Below are 20,154 nucleotides of genomic sequence, written 5' to 3' on the forward strand. Positions count from 1 at the left end.
CTAGCCTACAGGGCACCTGCGCTCTAGCCTACAGGGCACCTGCTCTCTAGCCAACAGGGCACCTGCTATCTAGCCTACATGGCACCTGCTCTCTAGCCTACATGGCACCTGCTCTCTAGCCTACATGGCACCTGCTCTCTAGCCTACAGGGCACCTGCTCTCTAGCCTACAGGGCACCTGCTCTCTAGCCTACAGGGCACCTGCTCTCTAGCCAGCAGGGCACCTGCGCTCTAGCCAGCAGGGCACCTGCGCTCTAGCCAGCAGGGCACCTGCTCTCTAGCCTACATGGCACCTGCTCTCTAGCCTACATGGCACCTGCTCTCTAGCCTACTTTGGGGGACCAGCAGCTGGGTCAGGATATTGGGGGACCAGTAGCTGGGTTAGGATATTGGGGGACCAGCAGCTGGTCAGGATATTGGGGGATCAGCAGCTGGGTCAGGATATTGGGGGACCAGCAGCTGGGTCAGGATATTGGGGGACCAGCAGCTGGTTAAGATATTGGGGGACCAGTAGCTGGGTCAGGATATTGGGGGACCAGCAGCTGGTTAAGATATTGGGGGACCAGCAGCTGGGTCAGGATATTGGGGGACCAGTAGCTGGGTTAGGATATTGGGGGACCAGCAGCTGGGTTAGGATATTGGGGGACCAGCAGCTGGGTTAGGATATTGGGGGACCAGCAGCTGGGTTAGGATATTGGGGGACCGACAGGGCACCTGCTCTCTAGCCGACAGCTCACCTGCTCTCTAGCCGACAGGGCACCTGCTCTCTAGCCGACAGGGCACCTGCGCTCTAGCCGACAGGGCACCTGCGCTCTAGCCAACAGGGCACCTGCTCTCTAGCCTACAGGGCACCTGCTCTCTAGCCAACAGGGCACCTGCTCTCTAGCCTACATGGCACCTGCTCTCTAGCCTACAGGGCACCTGCTCTCTAGCCTACAGGGCACCTGCTCTCTAGCCAGCAGGGCACCTGCTCTCTAGCCAACAGGGCACCTGCTCTCTAGCCTACAGGGCACCTGCGCTCTAGCCTACAGGGCACCTGCTCTCTAGCCAACAGGGCACCTGCTCTCTAGCCTACATGGCACCTGCTCTCTAGCCTACAGGGCACCTGCTCTCTAGCCTACAGGGCACCTGCTCTCTAGCCAGCAGGGCACCTGCTCTCTAGCCAACAGGGCACCTGCTCTCTAGCCTACAGGGCACCTGCGCTCTAGCCTACAGGGCACCTGCTCTCTAGCCAACAGGGCACCTGCTCTCTAGCCTACATGGCACCTGCTCTCTAGCCTACATGGCACCTGCTCTCTAGCCTACATGGCACCTGCTCTCTAGCCTACAGGGCACCTGCTCTCTAGCCTACAGGGCACCTGCTCTCTAGCCAGCAGGGCACCTGCTCTCTAGCCTACATGGCACCTGCGCTCTAGCCAGCAGGGCACCTGCTCTCTAGCCTACAGGGCACCTGCTCTCTAGCCAGCAGGGCACCTGCGCTCTAGCCAGCAGGGCACCTGCGCTCTAGCCAGCAGGGCACCTGCGCTCTAGCCAGCAGGGCACCTGCTCTCTAGCCTACATGGCACCTGCTCTCTAGCCTACATGGCACCTGCTCTCTAGCCTACAGGGCACCTGCTCTCTAGCCAACAGGGCACCTGCTCTCTAGCCAACAGGGCACCTGCTCTCTAGCCTACATGGCACCTGCTCTCTAGCCTACAGGGCACCTGCTCTCTAGCCTACAGGGCACCTGCTCTCTAGCCTACAGGGCACCTGCTCTCTAGCCTACAGGGCACCTGCTCTCTAGCCTACAGGGCACCTGCTCTCTAGCCTACAGGGCACCTGCTCTCTAGCCGACAGGGCACCTGCTCTCTAGCCGACAGGGCACCTGCTCTCTAGCCAACAGGGCACCTGCTCTCTAGCCTACAGGGCACCTGCTCTCTAGCCAGCAGGGCACCTGCGCTCTAGCCTACAGGGCACCTGCTCTCTAGCCAACAGGGCACCTGCTCTCTAGCCTACATGGCACCTGCGCTCTAGCCAACAGGGCACCTGCTCTCTAGCCTACAGGGCACCTGCTCTCTAGCCAACAGGGCACCTGCTCTCTAGCCAACAGGGCACCTGCTCTCTAGCCTACATGGCACCTGCTCTCTAGCCTACAGGGCACCTGCTCTCTAGCCTACAGGGCACCTGCTCTCTAGCCTACATGGCACCTGCTCTCTAGCCAACAGGGCACCTGCTCTCTAGCCTACATGGCACCTGCTCTCTAGCCAACAGGGCACCTGCTCTCTAGCCTACATGGCACCTGCTCTCTAGCCTACATGGCACCTGCGCTCTAACCGACAGGGCACCTGCTCTCTAGCCTACATGGCACATGCTCTCTAGCCTACAGGGCACCTGCTCTCTAGCCTACATGGCACCTGCTCTCTAGCCTACATGGCACCTGCGCTCTAACCGACAGGGCACCTGCTCTCTAGCCTACATGGCACCTGCGCTCTAACCGACAGGGCACCTGCTCTCTAGCCGACAGGGCACCTGCTCTCTAGCCTACAGGGCACCTGCTCTCTAGCCTACAGGGCACCTGCTCTCTAGCCGACAGGGCACCTGCTCTCTAGCCTACAGGGCACCTGCTCTCTAGCCTACAGGGCACCTGCTCTCTAGCCAGCAGGGCACCTGCTCTCTAGCCAACAGGGCACCTGCTCTCTAGCCTACATGGCACCTGCTCTCTAGCCTACAGGGCACCTGCTCTCTAGCCTACAGGGCACCTGCTCTCTAGCCAGCAGGGCACCTGCTCTCTAGCCAACAGGGCACCTGCTCTCTAGCCTACAGGGCACCTGCGCTCTAGCCTACAGGGCACCTGCTCTCTAGCCAACAGGGCACCTGCTCTCTAGCCTACATGGCACCTGCTCTCTAGCCTACATGGCACCTGCTCTCTAGCCTACAGGGCACCTGCTCTCTAGCCTACAGGGCACCTGCTCTCTAGCCAGCAGGGCACCTGCTCTCTAGCCTACATGGCACCTGCGCTCTAGCCAGCAGGGCACCTGCTCTCTAGCCTACAGGGCACCTGCTCTCTAGCCAGCAGGGCACCTGCGCTCTAGCCAGCAGGGCACCTGCGCTCTAGCCAGCAGGGCACCTGCTCTCTAGCCTACATGGCACCTGCTCTCTAGCCTACAGGGCACCTGCTCTCTAGCCTACAGGGCACCTGCTCTCTAGCCAACAGGGCACCTGCTCTCTAGCCAACAGGGCACCTGCTCTCTAGCCTACATGGCACCTGCTCTCTAGCCTACAGGGCACCTGCTCTCTAGCCTACAGGGCACCTGCTCTCTAGCCTACAGGGCACCTGCTCTCTAGCCTACAGGGCACCTGCTCTCTAGCCTACAGGGCACCTGCTCTCTAGCCTACAGGGCACCTGCTCTCTAGCCGACAGGGCACCTGCTCTCTAGCCAACAGGGCACCTGCTCTCTAGCCTACAGGGCACCTGCTCTCTAGCCAGCAGGGCACCTGCGCTCTAGCCTACAGGGCACCTGCTCTCTAGCCAACAGGGCACCTGCTCTCTAGCCTACATGGCACCTGCGCTCTAGCCAACAGGGCACCTGCTCTCTAGCCTACAGGGCACCTGCTCTCTAGCCAACAGGGCACCTGCTCTCTAGCCAACAGGGCACCTGCTCTCTAGCCTACATGGCACCTGCTCTCTAGCCTACAGGGCACCTGCTCTCTAGCCTACAGGGCACCTGCTCTCTAGCCTACATGGCACCTGCTCTCTAGCCAACAGGGCACCTGCTCTCTAGCCTACATGGCACCTGCTCTCTAGCCAACAGGGCACCTGCTCTCTAGCCTACATGGCACCTGCTCTCTAGCCTACATGGCACCTGCGCTCTAACCGACAGGGCACCTGCTCTCTAGCCTACATGGCACATGCTCTCTAGCCTACAGGGCACCTGCTCTCTAGCCTACATGGCACCTGCTCTCTAGCCTACATGGCACCTGCGCTCTAACCGACAGGGCACCTGCTCTCTAGCCTACATGGCACCTGCGCTCTAACCGACAGGGCACCTGCTCTCTAGCCGACAGGGCACCTGCTCTCTAGCCTACAGGGCACCTGCTCTCTAGCCTACAGGGCACCTGCTCTCTAGCCGACAGGGCACCTGCTCTCTAGCCGACAGGGCACCTGCTCTCTAGCCTACAGGGCACCTGCTCTCTAGCCGACAGGGCACCTGCTCTCTAGCCTACAGCTTACAGATACAGTGCTGTTAGGCTGTGTGGGTAGACTAAGATTATACTTATTTGTCAAATGGATATATATATATATATAGTGGGTATAGTGGGTGAGTGGGTATAGTGGGTATAGTGTGTGTGTATAGTGTGTGTGTGGATATAGTGGGTATAGTGTGTGTGGGTATAGTGTGTGTGTTTGGGGGTATAGTGGGTATAGTGTGTGTGTTTGGGGGTATAGTGGGTATAGTGTGTGTGGGCATAGTGTGTGTGTTTGGGGGTATAGTGGGTATAGTGTGTGTGTTTGGGGGTATAGTGTGTATAGTGTGTGTGTGTGTATTGGGGGGGGTATAGTGGGACCATAGTGTGTGTGTTTGGGGGTATAGTGGGCATAGTGTGTGTGTGGGGGGTATAGTGGGTATAGTGTGTGTGGGGGGGTATAGTGTGTGTGTGGGTATAGTGTGTGTGTTTGGGGTATAGTGGGTATAGTGTGTGTGTGTGTGGGGGGGTATAGTGGGTATAGTGTGTGTGTGTGGTGGATATAGTGTGTGTGTATGGGGGTATAGTGGGTATAGTGTGTGGGGGTATAGTGGGTATAGTGTGTGTGTGTGGTGGATATAGTGTGTGTGTGGGGTATAGTGGGTATAGTGTGTGTGGGGGGTATAGTGGGTATAGTGTGTGTGTGTGGTGGATATAGTGTGTGTTTGGGGTATAGTGGTATAGTGTGTGTGTGTGGGGGGTATAGTGGGTATAGTGTGTGTGTGGGTATAGTGTGTGTGTTTGGGGGTATAGTGGGTATAGTAGTGTGTGTGTGGGGGGTATAGTGGGTATAGTGTGTGTGTTTGGGGGTATAGTGGGTATAGTGTGTGTGTGTGTGTGTGTGTGTGTGGGGGGTATAGTGGGTATAGTGTGTGTGTGGTGGATATAGTATGTGTGTGGGCATGTAGTGGATATAGTGTGTGTGTAGTGGGTATAGTGTGTGTGTGTAGTGGTTATAGTTGGTATGTAGTGGATATAGTGTGTATAGTGTGTGTGTGGATATAGTGGAAATAGTGGATATAATTGGTATAGTGGATATAGTGTGTGTGTGGATATAGTGGGTATAGTGTGGATATAGTGGAAATAGTGTGGATATAGTGGAAATAGTGTGGATATAGTGAGTATAGTGTGTGTGTGTAGTGGGTATAGTGTGGATATAGTGGAAATAATGTGGATATAGTGGAAATAATGTGGATATAGTGGAAATAATGTGGATATAGTGTGGAAATAGTGGGTATAGTGGAAATAGTGGATATACTGGAAATAATGTGTGTGTGTGTGTGTAGTGGGTATAGTGGATATAGTGGTATAGTGGATATAGTGTGTGTGGATATAGTGGAAATAGTGGATATAGTGTGTGTGTGGATATAGTGGAAATAGTGGATATAGTGGTAAAGTGGATATAGTGTGTGTGTGGATATAGTGGGTATAGTGTGGATATAGTGTGGATATAGTGGAAATAGTGGAAATAGTGGATATAGTGGATATAGTGGAAATAATGTGTGTGTGTGTGTAGTGGGTATAGTGGGTATAGTGTGGATATAGTGGAAATAGTGTGGATATAGTGGGTATAGTGGAAATAGTGGGTATAGTGGAAATAGTGGATATAGTGGAAATAGTGTGGGTATAGTGTGGGTATAGTGGGTATAGTGGAAATAGTGTGGGTATAGTGTGGGTATAGTGGAAATAGTGTGGGTATAGTGGGTATAGTGGGTATAGTGTGGGTATAGTGGGTATAGTGTGGGTATAGTGTGGGTATAGTGGGTATAGTGTGGGTATAGTGGGTATAGTGTGGGTATAGTGGGTATAGTGTATATAGTGGAAATAATGTGTGTGTGTAGTGTGTATAGTGGATATGGTGGGTATAGTGGTGTGCAGTGGGTATAGTGTGTGTGTGTAGTGGGTATAGTGTGGATATAGTTGAAATAGTGTGGGTAAAGTGGATATAGTGGGTGTGTGTTGGGTATATTGGGTGTGTGTGTAGTGGGCATAGTGGGTATAGTGTGGATATAGTGGAAATAGTGGATATAGTGGGTATAGTGGAAATAGTGGATATAGGGTATAGTGGAAATAGTGTGGGTATAGTGGGTATAGTGGGTATAGTGTGGGTATAGTGGGTATAGTGTGGGTATAGTGGGTATAGTGGGTATAGTGTGGGTATAGTGGGTATAGTGGAAATAGTGTGGGTATAGTGGGTATAGTGTGGGCATAGTGGAAAACAGTGTGGGTATAGTGGGCATAGTGGGTATAGTGGGTATAGTGTGGGTATAGTGTGTATATAGTGGAAATAATGTGTGTGTGTAGTGGGTATAGTGTATATGGTGGGTATAGTGTGGATATAGTTGAAATAGTGTGGGTAAAGTGGATATAGTGGGTGTGTGTTGGGTATATTGGGTGTGTGTGTAGTGGGTATAGTGGATATAGTGTGTGTAGTGGATATAGTGGGTGTAGTGTGTGTGTGTAGTGGGTATAGTGGGTGTGTAGTGGGTATAGTGGATATAGTGGGTGTGTAGTGGGTATATGTGTGTGTGTGGTGGGTATAGTGGTATAGTGGGTGTGTAGTGGGTATAGTGGATATAGTGGGTGTGTAGTGGGTATATTGTGTGTGTGTGTAGTGGGTATAGTGGATATAGTGGGTGTGTAGTGGGTATAGTGGGTGTGTAGTGTGTGTGTGTGTAGTGGGTATAGTGGATATAGTGGGTGTGTAGTGGGTATAGTGGATAAAGTGGGTGTGTAGTGGGTATATTGTGTGTGTGTGTGTAGTGGGTATATTGTGTGTGTGTGTGTAGTGGGTATTTTGTGTGTGTGTAGTGGGTATAGTGGATATAGTGGGTGTGTAGTGGGTATAGTGGGTGTGGGCATAGTGGGTATAGTGGATATAGTGTGTGTAGTGTGTGTGTAGTGGGCATAGTGGGTGTGTAGTGGGTATAGTGGGTGTGTAGTGTGTGTGTAGTGTAGTGGGTATAGTGGATATAGTGGGTGTGTAGTGGGTGTGTGTAGTGGTATAGTGGTGTAGTGGGTATAGTGGGTGTGTAGTGTGTGTGTAGTGGGCATAGTGGGTATAGTGGATATAGTGTGTGTGTAGTGGGTATAGTGTGTGTGTAGTGGGTATAGTGGGTGTGTAGTGGGTATAGTGGGTGTGTGTGGGTATAGTGGGTGTGTGTGGGTATAGTGGTGTGTAGTGTGTGTGTGTGTAGTGGGTATAGTGTATATAGTGGGTGTGTAGTGGGTATAGTGGATATAGTGTGTGTGTAGTGGGTATATTGTGTGTGTGTAGTGGGTATATTGTGTGTGTGTGTGTGTGTGTAGTGGGTATATTGTGTGTGTGTGTGTGTGTGTGTGGGTATAGTGGATATAGTGGGTGTGTAGTGGGTATAGTGGGTATAGTGGATATAGTGGGTGTGTAGTGTGTGTGTAGTGGACATAGTGGGTATAGTGGATATAGTGGGTGTGTAGTGGGTATAGTGGGTGTGTAGTGGGTATAGTGGGTGTGTGTGGGGTGGGTATAGTGGGTGTGTAGTGGGTATAGGGTATAGTGGGTGTGTAGTGGGTATAGTGGGTGTGTAGTGTGTGTGTAGTGGGCATAGTGGTTATAGTGGTATAGTGGGTGTGTAGTGGGTATAGTGGGTGTGTAGTGGGTGTGTGTAGTGGGTGTAGTGGGTATAGTGGATATAGTGGGTGTGTAGTGGGTATAGTGGGTGTGTAGTGGGCATAGTGGTTATAGAGGGTATAGCGGGTGTGTAGTGGGTATAGTGGGTGTGTAGTGGGCATAGTGGTTTATAGCGGGTGTGTAGTGGGTAGTGGGTATAGTGGGTAGGGTTATGTGTACCGTAGGGGGATCCCGACAGCCAGATGGGCGGTGCTCCTTGGCGGGGCATCCAGGGGTGAGAGGTCAGGGGGGAGGGGTCGTGGGGCCAGCGGGCGGAGCCTCCAGTCACCATGAGGTTGGAGGTCATGAGGTTAGAGGTCAGGGCGCTGGACACCAAGGGGGGGTGCATCTGGGTAAACTCTGCCAGCTCCTTACTCTCTCTGATCACACACACACACACACACACACACACCTAATTCATAACACTCTTTATATCCATCCTTGGAGTGATAGACTGCACACACAGGAACAAGAGAATCAACACACCCAGGGAATCAACCCCTAACCCAACCAGGGAATCAACCCCTAACCCAACCAGGGAATCAACCCCTAACCCAACCAGGGAGTCAACCCCTAACCAGGGAATCAACCCCTAACCCAACCAGGGAATCAACCCCTAACCCAACCAGGAATCAACCCCTAACCCAACCAGGGAATCAACCCCTAACCCAACCAGGGAATCAACCCCTAACCCAACCAGGGAATCAACCCCTAACCCAACCAGGGAATCAACCCCTAACCCAACCAGGGAATCAACCCCCAACCCAACCAGGGAATCAACCCCTAACCCAACCAGGGAATCAACCCCTAACCCAACCCAGGGAATCAACCCCAACCAGGGAATCAACCCCAAACCAGGGAATCAACCCCAACCAACCAGGGAATCAACCCTAACCCAACCAGGAATCAACCCCTAACCCAACCCAGGGAATCAACCCCTAACCAGGAATCAACCCCAACCCAACCAGGGAATCAACCCCTAACCAACCAGGAATCAACCAACCAGGAATCAACCCCCAACCCAACCCCCTGGGAATCAACCCCCAACCCAACCCTGGGAATCAACCCCCCAACCAACCCTGGGAATCAACCCCTAACCCAACCAGGGAATACACCCCTAACCCAACCAGGGAATCAACCCCTAACCCAACCAGGGAATCAACCCCCAACCCAACCAGGGAATCAACCCCCTAACCAGGGAATCAACCCCTAACCCAACCAGGGAATCAACCCCTAACCAGGGAAACCCAACCAGGAATCAACCCCTAACCCAACCAGGGAATCAACCCCTAACCAGGGAATCAACCCAACCAGGGAATCAACCCCTAACCCAACCAGGGAATCAACCCCTAACCAACCCCAGGGAATCAACCCCTAACCAACCAGGAATCAACCCCTAACCCAACCAGGGAATCAACCCCTAACCCAACCAGGAATCAACCCCTAACCCAACCAGGGAATCAACCCCTAACCTAACCAGGGAATCAACCCTAACCCCAACCAGGGAATCAACCCTAACCAAACCAGGAATCAACCCCTAACCACAACCAGGGAATCAACCCCTAACCCAACCAGGGAATCAACCCCTAACCCAACCAGGAATCAACCCCAACCCCAACCAGGAATCAACCCCTAACCCAACCAGGGAATCAACCCTAACCGGGAATCAACCCCCTAACCCTAACCAGGGAGACCCCAACCCAACCAGGGAGTCAACCCCTAACCCAACCAGGGATCAACCCCAACCCAACCAGGGAATCAACCCCAACCCAACCAGGGAATCAACCCCCAACCCAACCAGGAATCAACCCCTAACCCAACCAGGGAATCAACCCCCAACCCAACCAGGGAAACAACCTCAACCCCCCCTCAACCCCAACCCCACCAGGGAATCCCAACCCCACCAGGGAAACCCCAACCCAACCAGGGAATCAACCCCTAACCCAACCAGGGAATCAACCCCTAACCCAACCAGGGAATCAACCCCCAACCCAACCAGGGAATCAACCCCTAACCCAACCAGGGGAATCAACTCCTAACCCAGGGAATCAACCCAACCAGGGAATCAACCCCTAACCAACCAGGAATCAACCATAACCCAACCAGGATATCAACCCCAACCAGGGAATCAAGTTTTAACCAGGGAATCAACTCCTAACCCAACCAGGATATATATATGAAGAATATCTACAGTTTCCTAACAGGTTATACATCTAACCACTACAGTTTCCTAACAGGTTATACATCTAACCACTACAGTTTCCTAACAGGTTATACATCTAACCACTACAGTTTCCTAACAGGTTATACATCTAACCACTACAGTTTCCTAACAGGTTATACATCTAACCACTACAGTTTCCTAACAGGTTATACATCTAACCACTACAGTTTCCTAAGAGGTTATACATCTAACCACTACAGTTTCCTAACAGGTTATACATCTAACCACTAGTTTCCTAAGAGGTTATACATCTAACCACTACAGTTTCCTAAGAGGTTATACATCTAACCACTACAGTTTCCTAAGAGGTTGCAGGTCAGAAAATGTGACAGACTGCCTTTACTGCAGCCTTTCACAGGTGAGCCGTTAGTCACGCCCCCTAACCTGAGCAACTTCTCCTGCTCACGCTCCAGGCACCCCAGTCTGTCACCACGGTGACGGGCTCGCTCGTCCCCCCGCTCCTCGTCTGTTTGGACGACAGAATAGAACATAGTGATCCATAATGCACTGCTTCAACAACAGTAGATTTGGTGATATCTGGTATATTAAAATATACGGAACTTAAAACGCAAACAAATTTCTACGATTTTACCGACTTAATCTATGGATATTTTAATTAATTAATCTATGGCTATTTAAATGAATTAATCTATGGATATTTAAATGAATTAATCTATGGCTATTTAAATGAATTAATCTATGGCTATTTAAATTAATTAATCTATGGCTATTTAAATTAATTAATCTATGGCTATTTAAATGAATTAATCTATGGATATTTAAATGAATTAATCTATGGCTATTTAAATGGATAAATGGCTATTTAAATGAATTAATCTATGGCTATTTAAATTAGTTAATTTTAATTAATTAATCTATGGATATTTGAATTAATTAATCTATGGCTATTTAAATGAATTAATCTATGGCTATTTACATGAATTAATCTATGGCTATTTAAATGGATAAATTAAAATGTATTAATCTATGGATATTTAAATGAATTAATTTATGGCTATTTAAATTAATTAATTTTAATTAATTAATCTATGGATATTTAAATTAATTAATCTATGGATATTTGAATTAATTAATCTATGGATATTTAAATTAATTACTCTATGGCTATTTACATTAATTAATTCAAATTAATTAATCTATGGATATTTTGAATTAATTAATCTATGGATATTTAAATTAATTAATCTATGGATATTTAAATTAATTAATCTATGGATTTCACATGACTGGGAATACAGATATGCATCTGTTGGACGACCAATTGGATACCAGAAATTGTGGAGAAAAAGGGATACAAGTAACAAAAAAAAATATATAAAAAAAATATTGTGTTTTATATATATATATATATAAAATAAACATAAGACCATTTTTAACAAATTAAATACAAACTTGAGAAAATCCGTGGCATTTTTGTGGCAACTTCACATTTTAGTGACCTTTTATTGTCCCCAGCACAAGGTGCACCTGTGTAACAATCATGCTGTTTAATCAGCTCCTTGATATGCCACACCTGTCAGGTGGATGGATTATCTTGGCAAAGGAGAAATGCTCACTAACAGGGATGTAAACAAATTTGTGCAAAGAATTTCGGTGTGTGAAAAAAAACTGTGTAGAATTGTAGATAGTGTCTTAAAAAGTCAAAACAAAACTGTTTGTCGTGGAGGTCATAAGGTGAATGCACCAATTTGTAAGTCGCTCTGGATAAGAGCGTCTGCTAAATGACTTAAATGTAAATGTAATGTAAATGTCCCCCCCCATAACTAAACAACAGCTGTCCCCTTGCTATAAGATGTAAATAAATAGTCTCACCTTTAACCCCTGCGTGCAGTAGTAGAGGTCTCTGGGAGTCTGTATTGCTCTGTCTGGCCACTGCCACTGCTATCCCAACAGGAGGGTGACGGACCACTCCCCCACCCTCGCCTGGCCCCCCCGCCGCGTCCCAACGACCGAGAGCTGTCGGGACGCTCCTGCTCTCTCTTCATCAGCCTCCCCCCCGCTCCTCCTCCTCTTCCTCCCTCCAGCCTCATGAACGCCAGCCCTCCGAACGCGGCTTGGTTGTCCGTGTTCTGCCTGGAGGTCCCCTGGCGTTCAGGTGGGAAGGCCCCGCTGTATTTTATCAGACTCTGCATGGCCGACACCTCTCCTCCGTCTGCTCCCCCCTCACACCCCCCTCCTCCTCCCCCGCTGCCTCTCCTTCCCCCCACTGGGCGGTACAGGGCTGAGGTGTCCAAGTAGCGCCCCTGTCCCTCCTCTCCCCTCTGGGGTTGGGGCGGAGGGTGGGGGGAATGTGTGTGTCTGTGTTGGAGTGTGTGGGGGTTGGATAAGGGTCTGTTGAGTTCCTGTTGGTTATGGTGTGAGGGTTGAGTGTGTGTGTGTCTGTGTTGGGGTGTGTGGGGGTTGGAAGGGGGTCTGTTGAGTTCCTGTTGGTTATGGTGTGAGGGTTGAGTGTGTGTGTGTCTGTGTTGGGGTGTGTGGGGGTTGGAAGGGGGTCTGTTGAGTTCCGGCTGGTTGTTGTGTGAGGGCTGAGTGTGTGTGCGTGCCTGCTGTGCGGAGTGTGTGTGTCCGTGCTGGGAGGCCAGAGCTGCCATATGACTGGTGGCGTAGTTGGCCAATGGGCTGATGGGGTTCCATTTAGGCCCTTCCCCCACCCGCTCCAAGCCCAATCGGATGGCATGTTTTGGCGTGTCCCTGGGGTCCGGGCTGAACCCTGATTGGCTGACGTAACCGTCTCGTTTCAGCGCCGAACCGTTGGAACAGATCACGGAGCCCTCCTCCCCTCTCTCTGATTGGACAAATCACCAGGAAGAGAAGCGCGACGGTCCGATAGTGTCTTTTCAGGAAACCTCTCTCTCTCTTTCCCTTCTCTTTCCTCTCTCTTTCCCTCTCTCTCTCCCTCTCTCTCTCTCTCCCTCTCTCTCTCTTCTCTCTCAGTTTGTCCTGTTTGTCCCTGGCCTGCGATGCGATCTGGATCGGGCCGATCTGCTCATCATAGACCTCCACAGAAGGCACGTAAGTGGGCGCGCTCACGCGCTGTTCCCTGATAGGCTCCCGGTGTGCAGGGTAGGCGGGGCCAGGGAGGAGTCCACCGCTGTAGGTAGATTCAGTCTTCCTCAGCCTGTCTGTGTGTGTGTGGGGGCTGGGGTTAGGGTTGGGGGAACGAGTGGGTGTGTCATCAGTCTCTGGGTAACGCCCAGAAGAGGAGGAGCCCTGGGGGGGTCGAGAAGCAGAGGGGAGAACCTCTCTTTCTCTCTCTCGGTCTCTGTCACGCTCCGTCTCTCGTTCTCTGTGGCGTTCTCTCTCTCCACTCCTCCCATCCTGTGTCAGATCTACCACACTGTATGGACGAGGCTCCTCTCTCGACCGCTCCCTCTCGCCTCTCTCTCTCTCCTCGCGGTAGGGTATCTCTCTGCCCCCCTCCTGAGGCTCCTCTCTCTCCTCGTGGTAGAGTCTGTCTCGGTCCCTGCCCCCCTCCTGAGGCTCCTCTCTCTCCCTCTCCTCGCGGTAGAGTCTGTCTCGCTCTCTGCCCCCCTCCTGAGGCTCCTCTCTCTCCCTCTCCTCGCGGTAGAGTATGTCTCGGTCCCTGCCCCCTCCCGGAGCTACTCTGGGGGTGGAACTGGGGGACGGAGGAGGGTTGGAGAGGCGGCTGGGGTAACGACACCGGCAGGAAGAACCTCTCTGGAACACAAACATCACAACACCATCAGACCACATCCTCCAACACCACCATCACCTCATCCATCAATCAATTTGCTGAGTATAGTGTTTCAGGTCAATTTCACTGGTCATCCCCAAAGCCAACACTTCCTTTGGCCACCTTTCCTTCCAGTTCTCTGCTGCCAGTGACTGGAACAAATGGCAAAAATCTCTATAAAGCTGGAGTCTCATATCTCCCTCTCTAACTTTAAGCACCAGCTGTCAGAGCAGCTCCCAGATCACCGTACCTGTACACAGCCCATCTGTAAATAGCCCATCTGTAAATAGCCCACCCAACTACCTCATCCCCATAATGTTATTGATCCTCTTGCTCTTTTGCTCCCCCAGTATCTCTACTTGCACAACCATCATCTACACATCTCTCACTCCAGTGTTAATGCTAAAATTGTAATTATTTTGCCTCCATGACCTATTTATTCTCTTTACCACCCACTACTCTTCTACATTTTCACACAGACTTTTCATTAGTGTTATTGACTGTATGTTGTTGTTGTCGTCTGTTCACACTGCTTTGCTTTATCTTGGCCAGGTCGCAGTTGTAAATGAGAACTTGTTCTCAACCAGCCTACCTGGTTAAATAAATAAAGGTGAAATAAAATAATTTATTATCCATCAAAACACAACACATCAGATACAGTAACAGGTTTGCAAAACAAATCTGTCCCGAGACGCCACGCTGGTCCCGAGACGCCACGCTGGTCCCGAGACGAGACGCCACGCCGGTCCCGAGACGAGACGCCACGCCGGTCCCGAGACGAGACGCCACGCCGGTCCCGAGACGCCGCCACGCCGGTCCCGAGACGCCGCCACGCCGGTCCCGAGCCGACGCCACGCCGGTCCCGAGACGACGCCACGCCGGTCCCGAGACGACGCCACGCCGGTCCCGAGACGACGCCACACCGGTCCCGAGACGACGCCACGCTGGTCCCGAGACGACGCCACGCCGGTCCCGAGACGCCACGTTGGTCCCGAGACGACGCCACGCTGGTCCCGAGACGCCACTTTGATACACATTTGTTTGCGTCCCCACCACGTGGGAGAGGTGATGTAATCAACGACCAATAAGGCCTTTTTATTGGGGCTCAGACCGTCTATTACAAATGAATACTTTGATCTAGAAGGCAGTATGGACTGAATATTTTGGGGCTCGTAGTGTGGTCTAGAAGTGGTAGTGTGGTCTGAAGAGACTGAATATTTTGGGGCTCGTAGTGTGGTCTAGAAGTGGTAGTGTGGTCTGAAGAGACTGAATATTTTGGGGCTCGTAGTGTGGTCTAGAAGTGGTAGTGTGGCCTGAAGAGACTGAATATTTTGGGGCTCGTAGTGTGGTCTAGAAGGCAGTATGGTCTGAAGAGACTGAATATTTTGGGGCTCGTAGTGTGGTCTAGAAGTGGTAGTATGGTCTGAAGAGACTGAATAAATGTAGTGGTCTAGAAGTGGTAGTGTGGTCTGAAGAGACTGAATATTTTGGGGCTCGTAGTGTGGTCTAGAAGTGGTAGTGTGGTCTGAAGAGACTGAATATTTTGGGGCTCGTAGTGTGGTCTAGAAGTGGTAGTGTGGTCTGAAGAGACTGAATATTTTGGGGCTCGTAGTGTGGTCTAGAAGTGGTAGTATGGTCTGAAGAGACTGAATATTTTGGGGCTCGTAGTGTGGTCTAGAAGTGGTAGTGTGGCCTGAAGAGACTGAATATTTTGGGGCTCGTAGTGTGGTCTAGAAGGCAGTATGGTCTGAAGAGACTGAATATTTTGGGGCTCGTAGTGTGGTCTAGAAGGCAGTATGGTCTGAAGAGACTGAATATTGTGGGGCTCGTAGTGTGGTCTAGAAGTGGTAGTATGGTCTGAAGAGACTGAATATTTTGGGGCTCGTAGTGTGGTCTAGAAGGCAGTATGGTCTGAAGAGACTGAATATTTTGGGGCTCGTAGTGTGGTCTAGAAGTGGTAGTGTGGTCTGAAGAGACTGAATATTTTGGGGCTCGTAGTGTGGTCTAGAAGTGGTAGTATGGTCTGAAGAGACTGAATATTTTGGGGCTCGTAGTGGTCTAGAAGGCAGTATGGTCTGAAGAGACTGAATATTTTGGGGGCTCGTAGTGTGGTCTAGAAGGCAGTATGGTCTGAAGAGACTGAATATTTTGGGGCTCGTAGTGTGGTCTAGAAGTGGTAGTGTGGTCTGAAGAGACTGAATATTTTGGGGCTCGTAGTGTGGTCTAGAAGTGGTAGTGTGGTCTGAAGAGACTGAATATTTTGGGGCTCGTAGTGTGGTCTAGAAGTGGTAGTATGGTCTGAAGAGACTGAATATTTTGGGGCTCGTAGTGGTCTAGAAGTGGTAGTGTGGTCTGAAGAGACTGAATATTTTGGGGCTCGTAGTGTGGTCTAGAAGTGGTAGTGTGGTCTGAAGAGACTGAATATTTTGGGGCTCGTAGTGTGGTCTAGAAGTGGTAGTGTGGTCTGAAGAGACTGAATATTTTGGGGCTCGTAGTGTGATCTAGAAGTGGTAGTGTGGTCTGAAGAGACTGAATATTTTGGGGCTCGTAGTGTGGTCTAGAAGGCAGTATGGTCTGAAGAGACTGAATATTGTGGGGCTCGTAGTGTGGTCTAGAAGTGGTAGTGTGGTCTGAAGAGACTGAATATTTTGGGGCTCGTAGTGTGGTCTAGAAGTGGTAGTATGGTCTGAAGAGACTGAATATTTTGGGGCTCGTAGTGTGGTCTAGAAGTGGTAGTATGGTCTGAAGAGACTGAATATTTTGGGGCTCGTAGTGTGGTCTAGAAGTGGTAGTATGGTCTGAAGAGACTGAATATTTTGGGGCTCGTAGTGTGGTCTAGAAGTGGTAGTGTGGTCTGAAGAGACTGAATATTTTGGGGCTCGTAGTGTGGTCTAGAAGTGGTAGTGTGGTCTGAAGAGACTGAATATTTTGGGGCTCGTAGTGTGGTCTAGAAGTGGTAGTATGGTCTGAAGAGACTGAATATTTTGGGGCTCGTAGTGTGGTCTAGAAGTGGTAGTATGGTCTGAAGAGACTGAATATTTTGGGGCTCGTAGTGTGGTCTAGAATTGGTAGTATGGTCTGAAGAGACTGAATATTTTGGGGCTCGTAGTGTGGTCTAGAAGGCAGTATGGTCTGAAGAGACTGAATATTTTGGGGCCTGGGCTAGTGTGGTCTAGAAGGCAGTATGGTCTGAAGAGACTGAATATTTTGGGGCTCGTAGTGTGGTCTAGAAGTGGTAGTGTGGTCTGAAGAGACTGAATATTTTGGGGCTCGTAGTGTGGTCTAGAAGTGGTAGTGTGGTCTGAAGAGACTGAATATTTTGGGGCTCGTAGTGTGGTCTAGAAGTGGTAGTATGGTCTGAAGAGACTGAATATTTTGGGGCTCGTAGTGTGGTCTAGAAGTGGTAGTGTGGTCTGAAGAGACTGAATATTTTGGGGCTCGTAGTGTGGTCTAGAAGTGGTAGTGTGGTCTGAAGAGACTGAATATTTTGGGGCTCGTAGTGTGGTCTAGAAGTGGTAGTGTGGTCTGAAGAGACTGAATATTTTGGGGCTCGTAGTGTGGTCTAGAAGTGGTAGTGTGGTCTGAAGAGACTGAATATTTTGGGGCTCGTAGTGTGGTCTAGAAGTGGTAGTGTGGTCTGAAGAGACTGAATATTTTGGGGCTCGTAGTGTGGTCTAGAAGTGGTAGTGTGGTCTGAAGAGACTGAATATTTTGGGGCTCGTAGTGTGGTCTAGAAGTGGTAGTATGGTCTGAAGAGACTGAATATTTTGGGGCTGTAATATTAGAAGTGGTAGTATGGTCTGAAGAGACTGAATATTTTGGGGCTCGTAGTGGTCTAGAAGTGGTAGTATGGTCTGAAGAGACTGAATATTTTGGGGCTAGTAGTGTGGTCTAGAAGTGGTAGTGTGGTCTGAAGAGACTGAATATTTTGGGGCTCGTAGTGTGGTCTAGAAGTGGTAGTGTGGTCTGAAGAGACTGAATATTTTGGGGCTCGTAGTGTGGTCTAGAAGTGGTAGTATGGTCTGAAGAGACTGAATATTTTAAGTGGTAGTATGGTCTGAAGAGACTGAAGTGGTAGTATGGTCTGAAGAGACTGAATATTTTGGGGCTCGTAGTGTGGTCTAGAAGTGGTAGTATGGTCTGAAGAGACTGAATATTTTGGGGCTCGTAGTGTGGTCTAGAAGTGGCAGTATGGTCTGAAGAGACTGAATATTTTGGGGCTCGTAGTGTGGTCTAGAAGTGGTAGTATGGTCTGAAGAGACTGAATATTTTGGGGCTCGTAGTGTGGTCTAGAAGTGGTAGTGGTCTGAAGAGACTGAATATTTTGGGGCTCGTAGTGTGGTCTAGAAGTGGTAGTGTGGTCTGAAGAGACTGAATATTTTGGGGCTCGTAGTGTGGTCTAGAAGTGGTGTGGTCTGAAGAGACTGAATATTTTGGGGCTCGTAGTGTGGTCTAGAAGTGGTAGTGTGGTCTGAAGAGACTGAATATTTTGGGGCTCGTAGTGTGGTCTAGAAGTGGTAGTGTGGTCTGAAGAGACTGAATATTTTGGGGCTCGTAGTGTGGTCTAGAAGTGGTAGTGTGGTCTGAAGAGACTGAATATTTTAAAGTGTGGTCTAGAAGTGGTAGTGTGGTCTGAAGAGACTGAATATTTTGGGGCTCGTAGTGTGGTCTAGAAGTGGTAGTATGGTCTGAAGAGACTGAATATTTTGGGGCTCGTAGTGTGGTCTAGAAGTGGTAGTATGGTCTGAAGAGACTGAATATTTTGGGGCTCGTAGTGGTCTAGAAGTGGTAGTGTGGAAAGTGTGGTAGTATGGTCTGAAGAGACTGAATATTTTGGGGCTCGTAGTGGTAGTGTGGTCTAGAACTGTGGTAGTATGGTCTGAAGAGACTGAATATTTTGGGGCTCGTAGTGTGGTCTAGAAGTGGTAGTGTGGTCTGAAAGAGACTGTGGTCTAGAATATTTTGGGGACTGAATATTTTGGGGTAGTGTGGTCTAGAAGTGGTAGTGGTCTGAAGAGACTGAATATTTTGGGGCTCGTAGTGGTCTAGAAGTGGTAGTGTGGTCTGAAGAGACTGAATATTTTGGGGCTCGTAGTGTGGTCTAGAAGTGGTAGTATGGTCTGAAGAGACTGAATATTTTGGGGCTCGTAGTGTGGTCTAGAAGTGGTAGTATGGTCTGAAGAGACTGAATATTTTTAGTGGTCTAGAAGTGGTAGTGTGGTCTGGAAGAGACTGAATATTTTGGGGCTCGTAGTGTGGTCTAGAAGTGGTAGTGTGGTCTGAAGAGACTGAATATTTTGGGGCTCGTAGTGTGGTCTAGAAGTGGTAGTGTGGTCTGAAGAGACTGAATATTTTGGGGCTCGTAGTGTGGTCTAGAAGTGGTAGTGTGGTCTGAAGAGACTGAATATTTTGGGGCTCGTAGTGTGGTCTAGAAGTGGTAGTGTGGTCTGAAGAGACTGAATATTTTGGGGCTCGTAGTGTGGTCTAGAAGTGGTAGTGTGGTCTGAAGAGACTGAATATTTTGGGGCTCGTAGTGTGGTCTAGAAGTGGTAGTGGTCTGAAGAGACTAGAAGTGGAACTGAATATTTTGGGGCTCGTAGTGTGGTCTAGAAGTAGTGTGGTCTGAATATTTTGGGGCTCGTAGTGTGGTCTAGAAGTGGTAGTATGGTCTGAAGAGACTGAATATTTTGGGGCTCGTAGTGTGGTCTAGAAGTGGTAGTGTGGTCTGAAGAGACTGAATATTTTGGGGCTCGTAGTGTGGTCTAGAAGTGGTAGTATGGTCTGAAGAGACTGAATATTTTGGGGCTCGTAGTGTGGTCTAGAAGTGGTAGTATGGTCTGAAGAGACTGAATATTTTGGGGCTCGTAGTGTGGTCTAGAAGTGGTAGTATGGTCTGAAGAGACTGAATATTTTGGGGCTCGTAGTGTGGTCTAGAAGTGGCAGTATGGTCTGAAGAGACTGAATATTTTGGGGCTCGTAGTGTGGTCTAGAAGTGGTAGTGTGGTCTGAAGAGACTGAATATTTTGGGGCTCGTAGTGTGGTCTAGAAGTGGCAGTATGGTCTGAAGAGACTGAATATTTTGGGGCTCGTAGTGTGGTCTAGAAGTGGTAGTGTGGTCTGAAGAGACTGAATATTTTGGGGCTCGTAGTGTGGTCTAGAAGTGGTAGTGTGGTCTGAAGAGACTGAATATTTTGGGGCTCGTAGTGTGGTCTAGAAGTGGTAGTGTGGTCTGAAGAGACTGAATATTTTGGGGGTGGTCTAAAGTGGTAGTGTGGTCTGAAGAGACTGAATATTTTGGTAGTGTGGTCTGAAGTGGTAGTGGTCTGAAGAGAATATTTTGGGG

The 20,154-nt window shown here is 49.7% G+C and overlaps 1 protein-coding gene and 1 long non-coding RNA gene across 2 annotated transcripts in view; one reads left to right on the forward strand and one right to left on the reverse strand.

The window, feature by feature from the left end:
- The window catches only part of LOC135564837 (uncharacterized), a 349,184-nt gene that overhangs the window by 288,709 nt on the left and 40,321 nt on the right, over nt 1-20,154 (forward strand). The window lies entirely within an intron of this gene.
- The window catches only part of LOC135564974 (trinucleotide repeat-containing gene 18 protein-like), a 138,120-nt gene that overhangs the window by 110,065 nt on the left and 7,901 nt on the right, over nt 1-20,154 (reverse strand). Inside the window, 7 exon segments of the mRNA XM_065011048.1 lie at nt 8,053-8,252; nt 10,481-10,562; nt 11,930-12,041; nt 12,043-12,894; nt 12,897-12,974; nt 12,977-13,700; nt 13,735-13,795. Of these exon segments, the coding sequence (XP_064867120.1) occupies nt 8,053-8,252; nt 10,481-10,562; nt 11,930-12,041; nt 12,043-12,894; nt 12,897-12,974; nt 12,977-13,700; nt 13,735-13,795 (2,109 nt within the window).

The sequence above is a fragment of the Oncorhynchus nerka genome, linkage group LG26 (genome assembly GCF_034236695.1).
Source record: "Oncorhynchus nerka isolate Pitt River linkage group LG26, Oner_Uvic_2.0, whole genome shotgun sequence".
Taxonomy (NCBI): Eukaryota; Metazoa; Chordata; class Actinopteri; order Salmoniformes; family Salmonidae; genus Oncorhynchus; species Oncorhynchus nerka.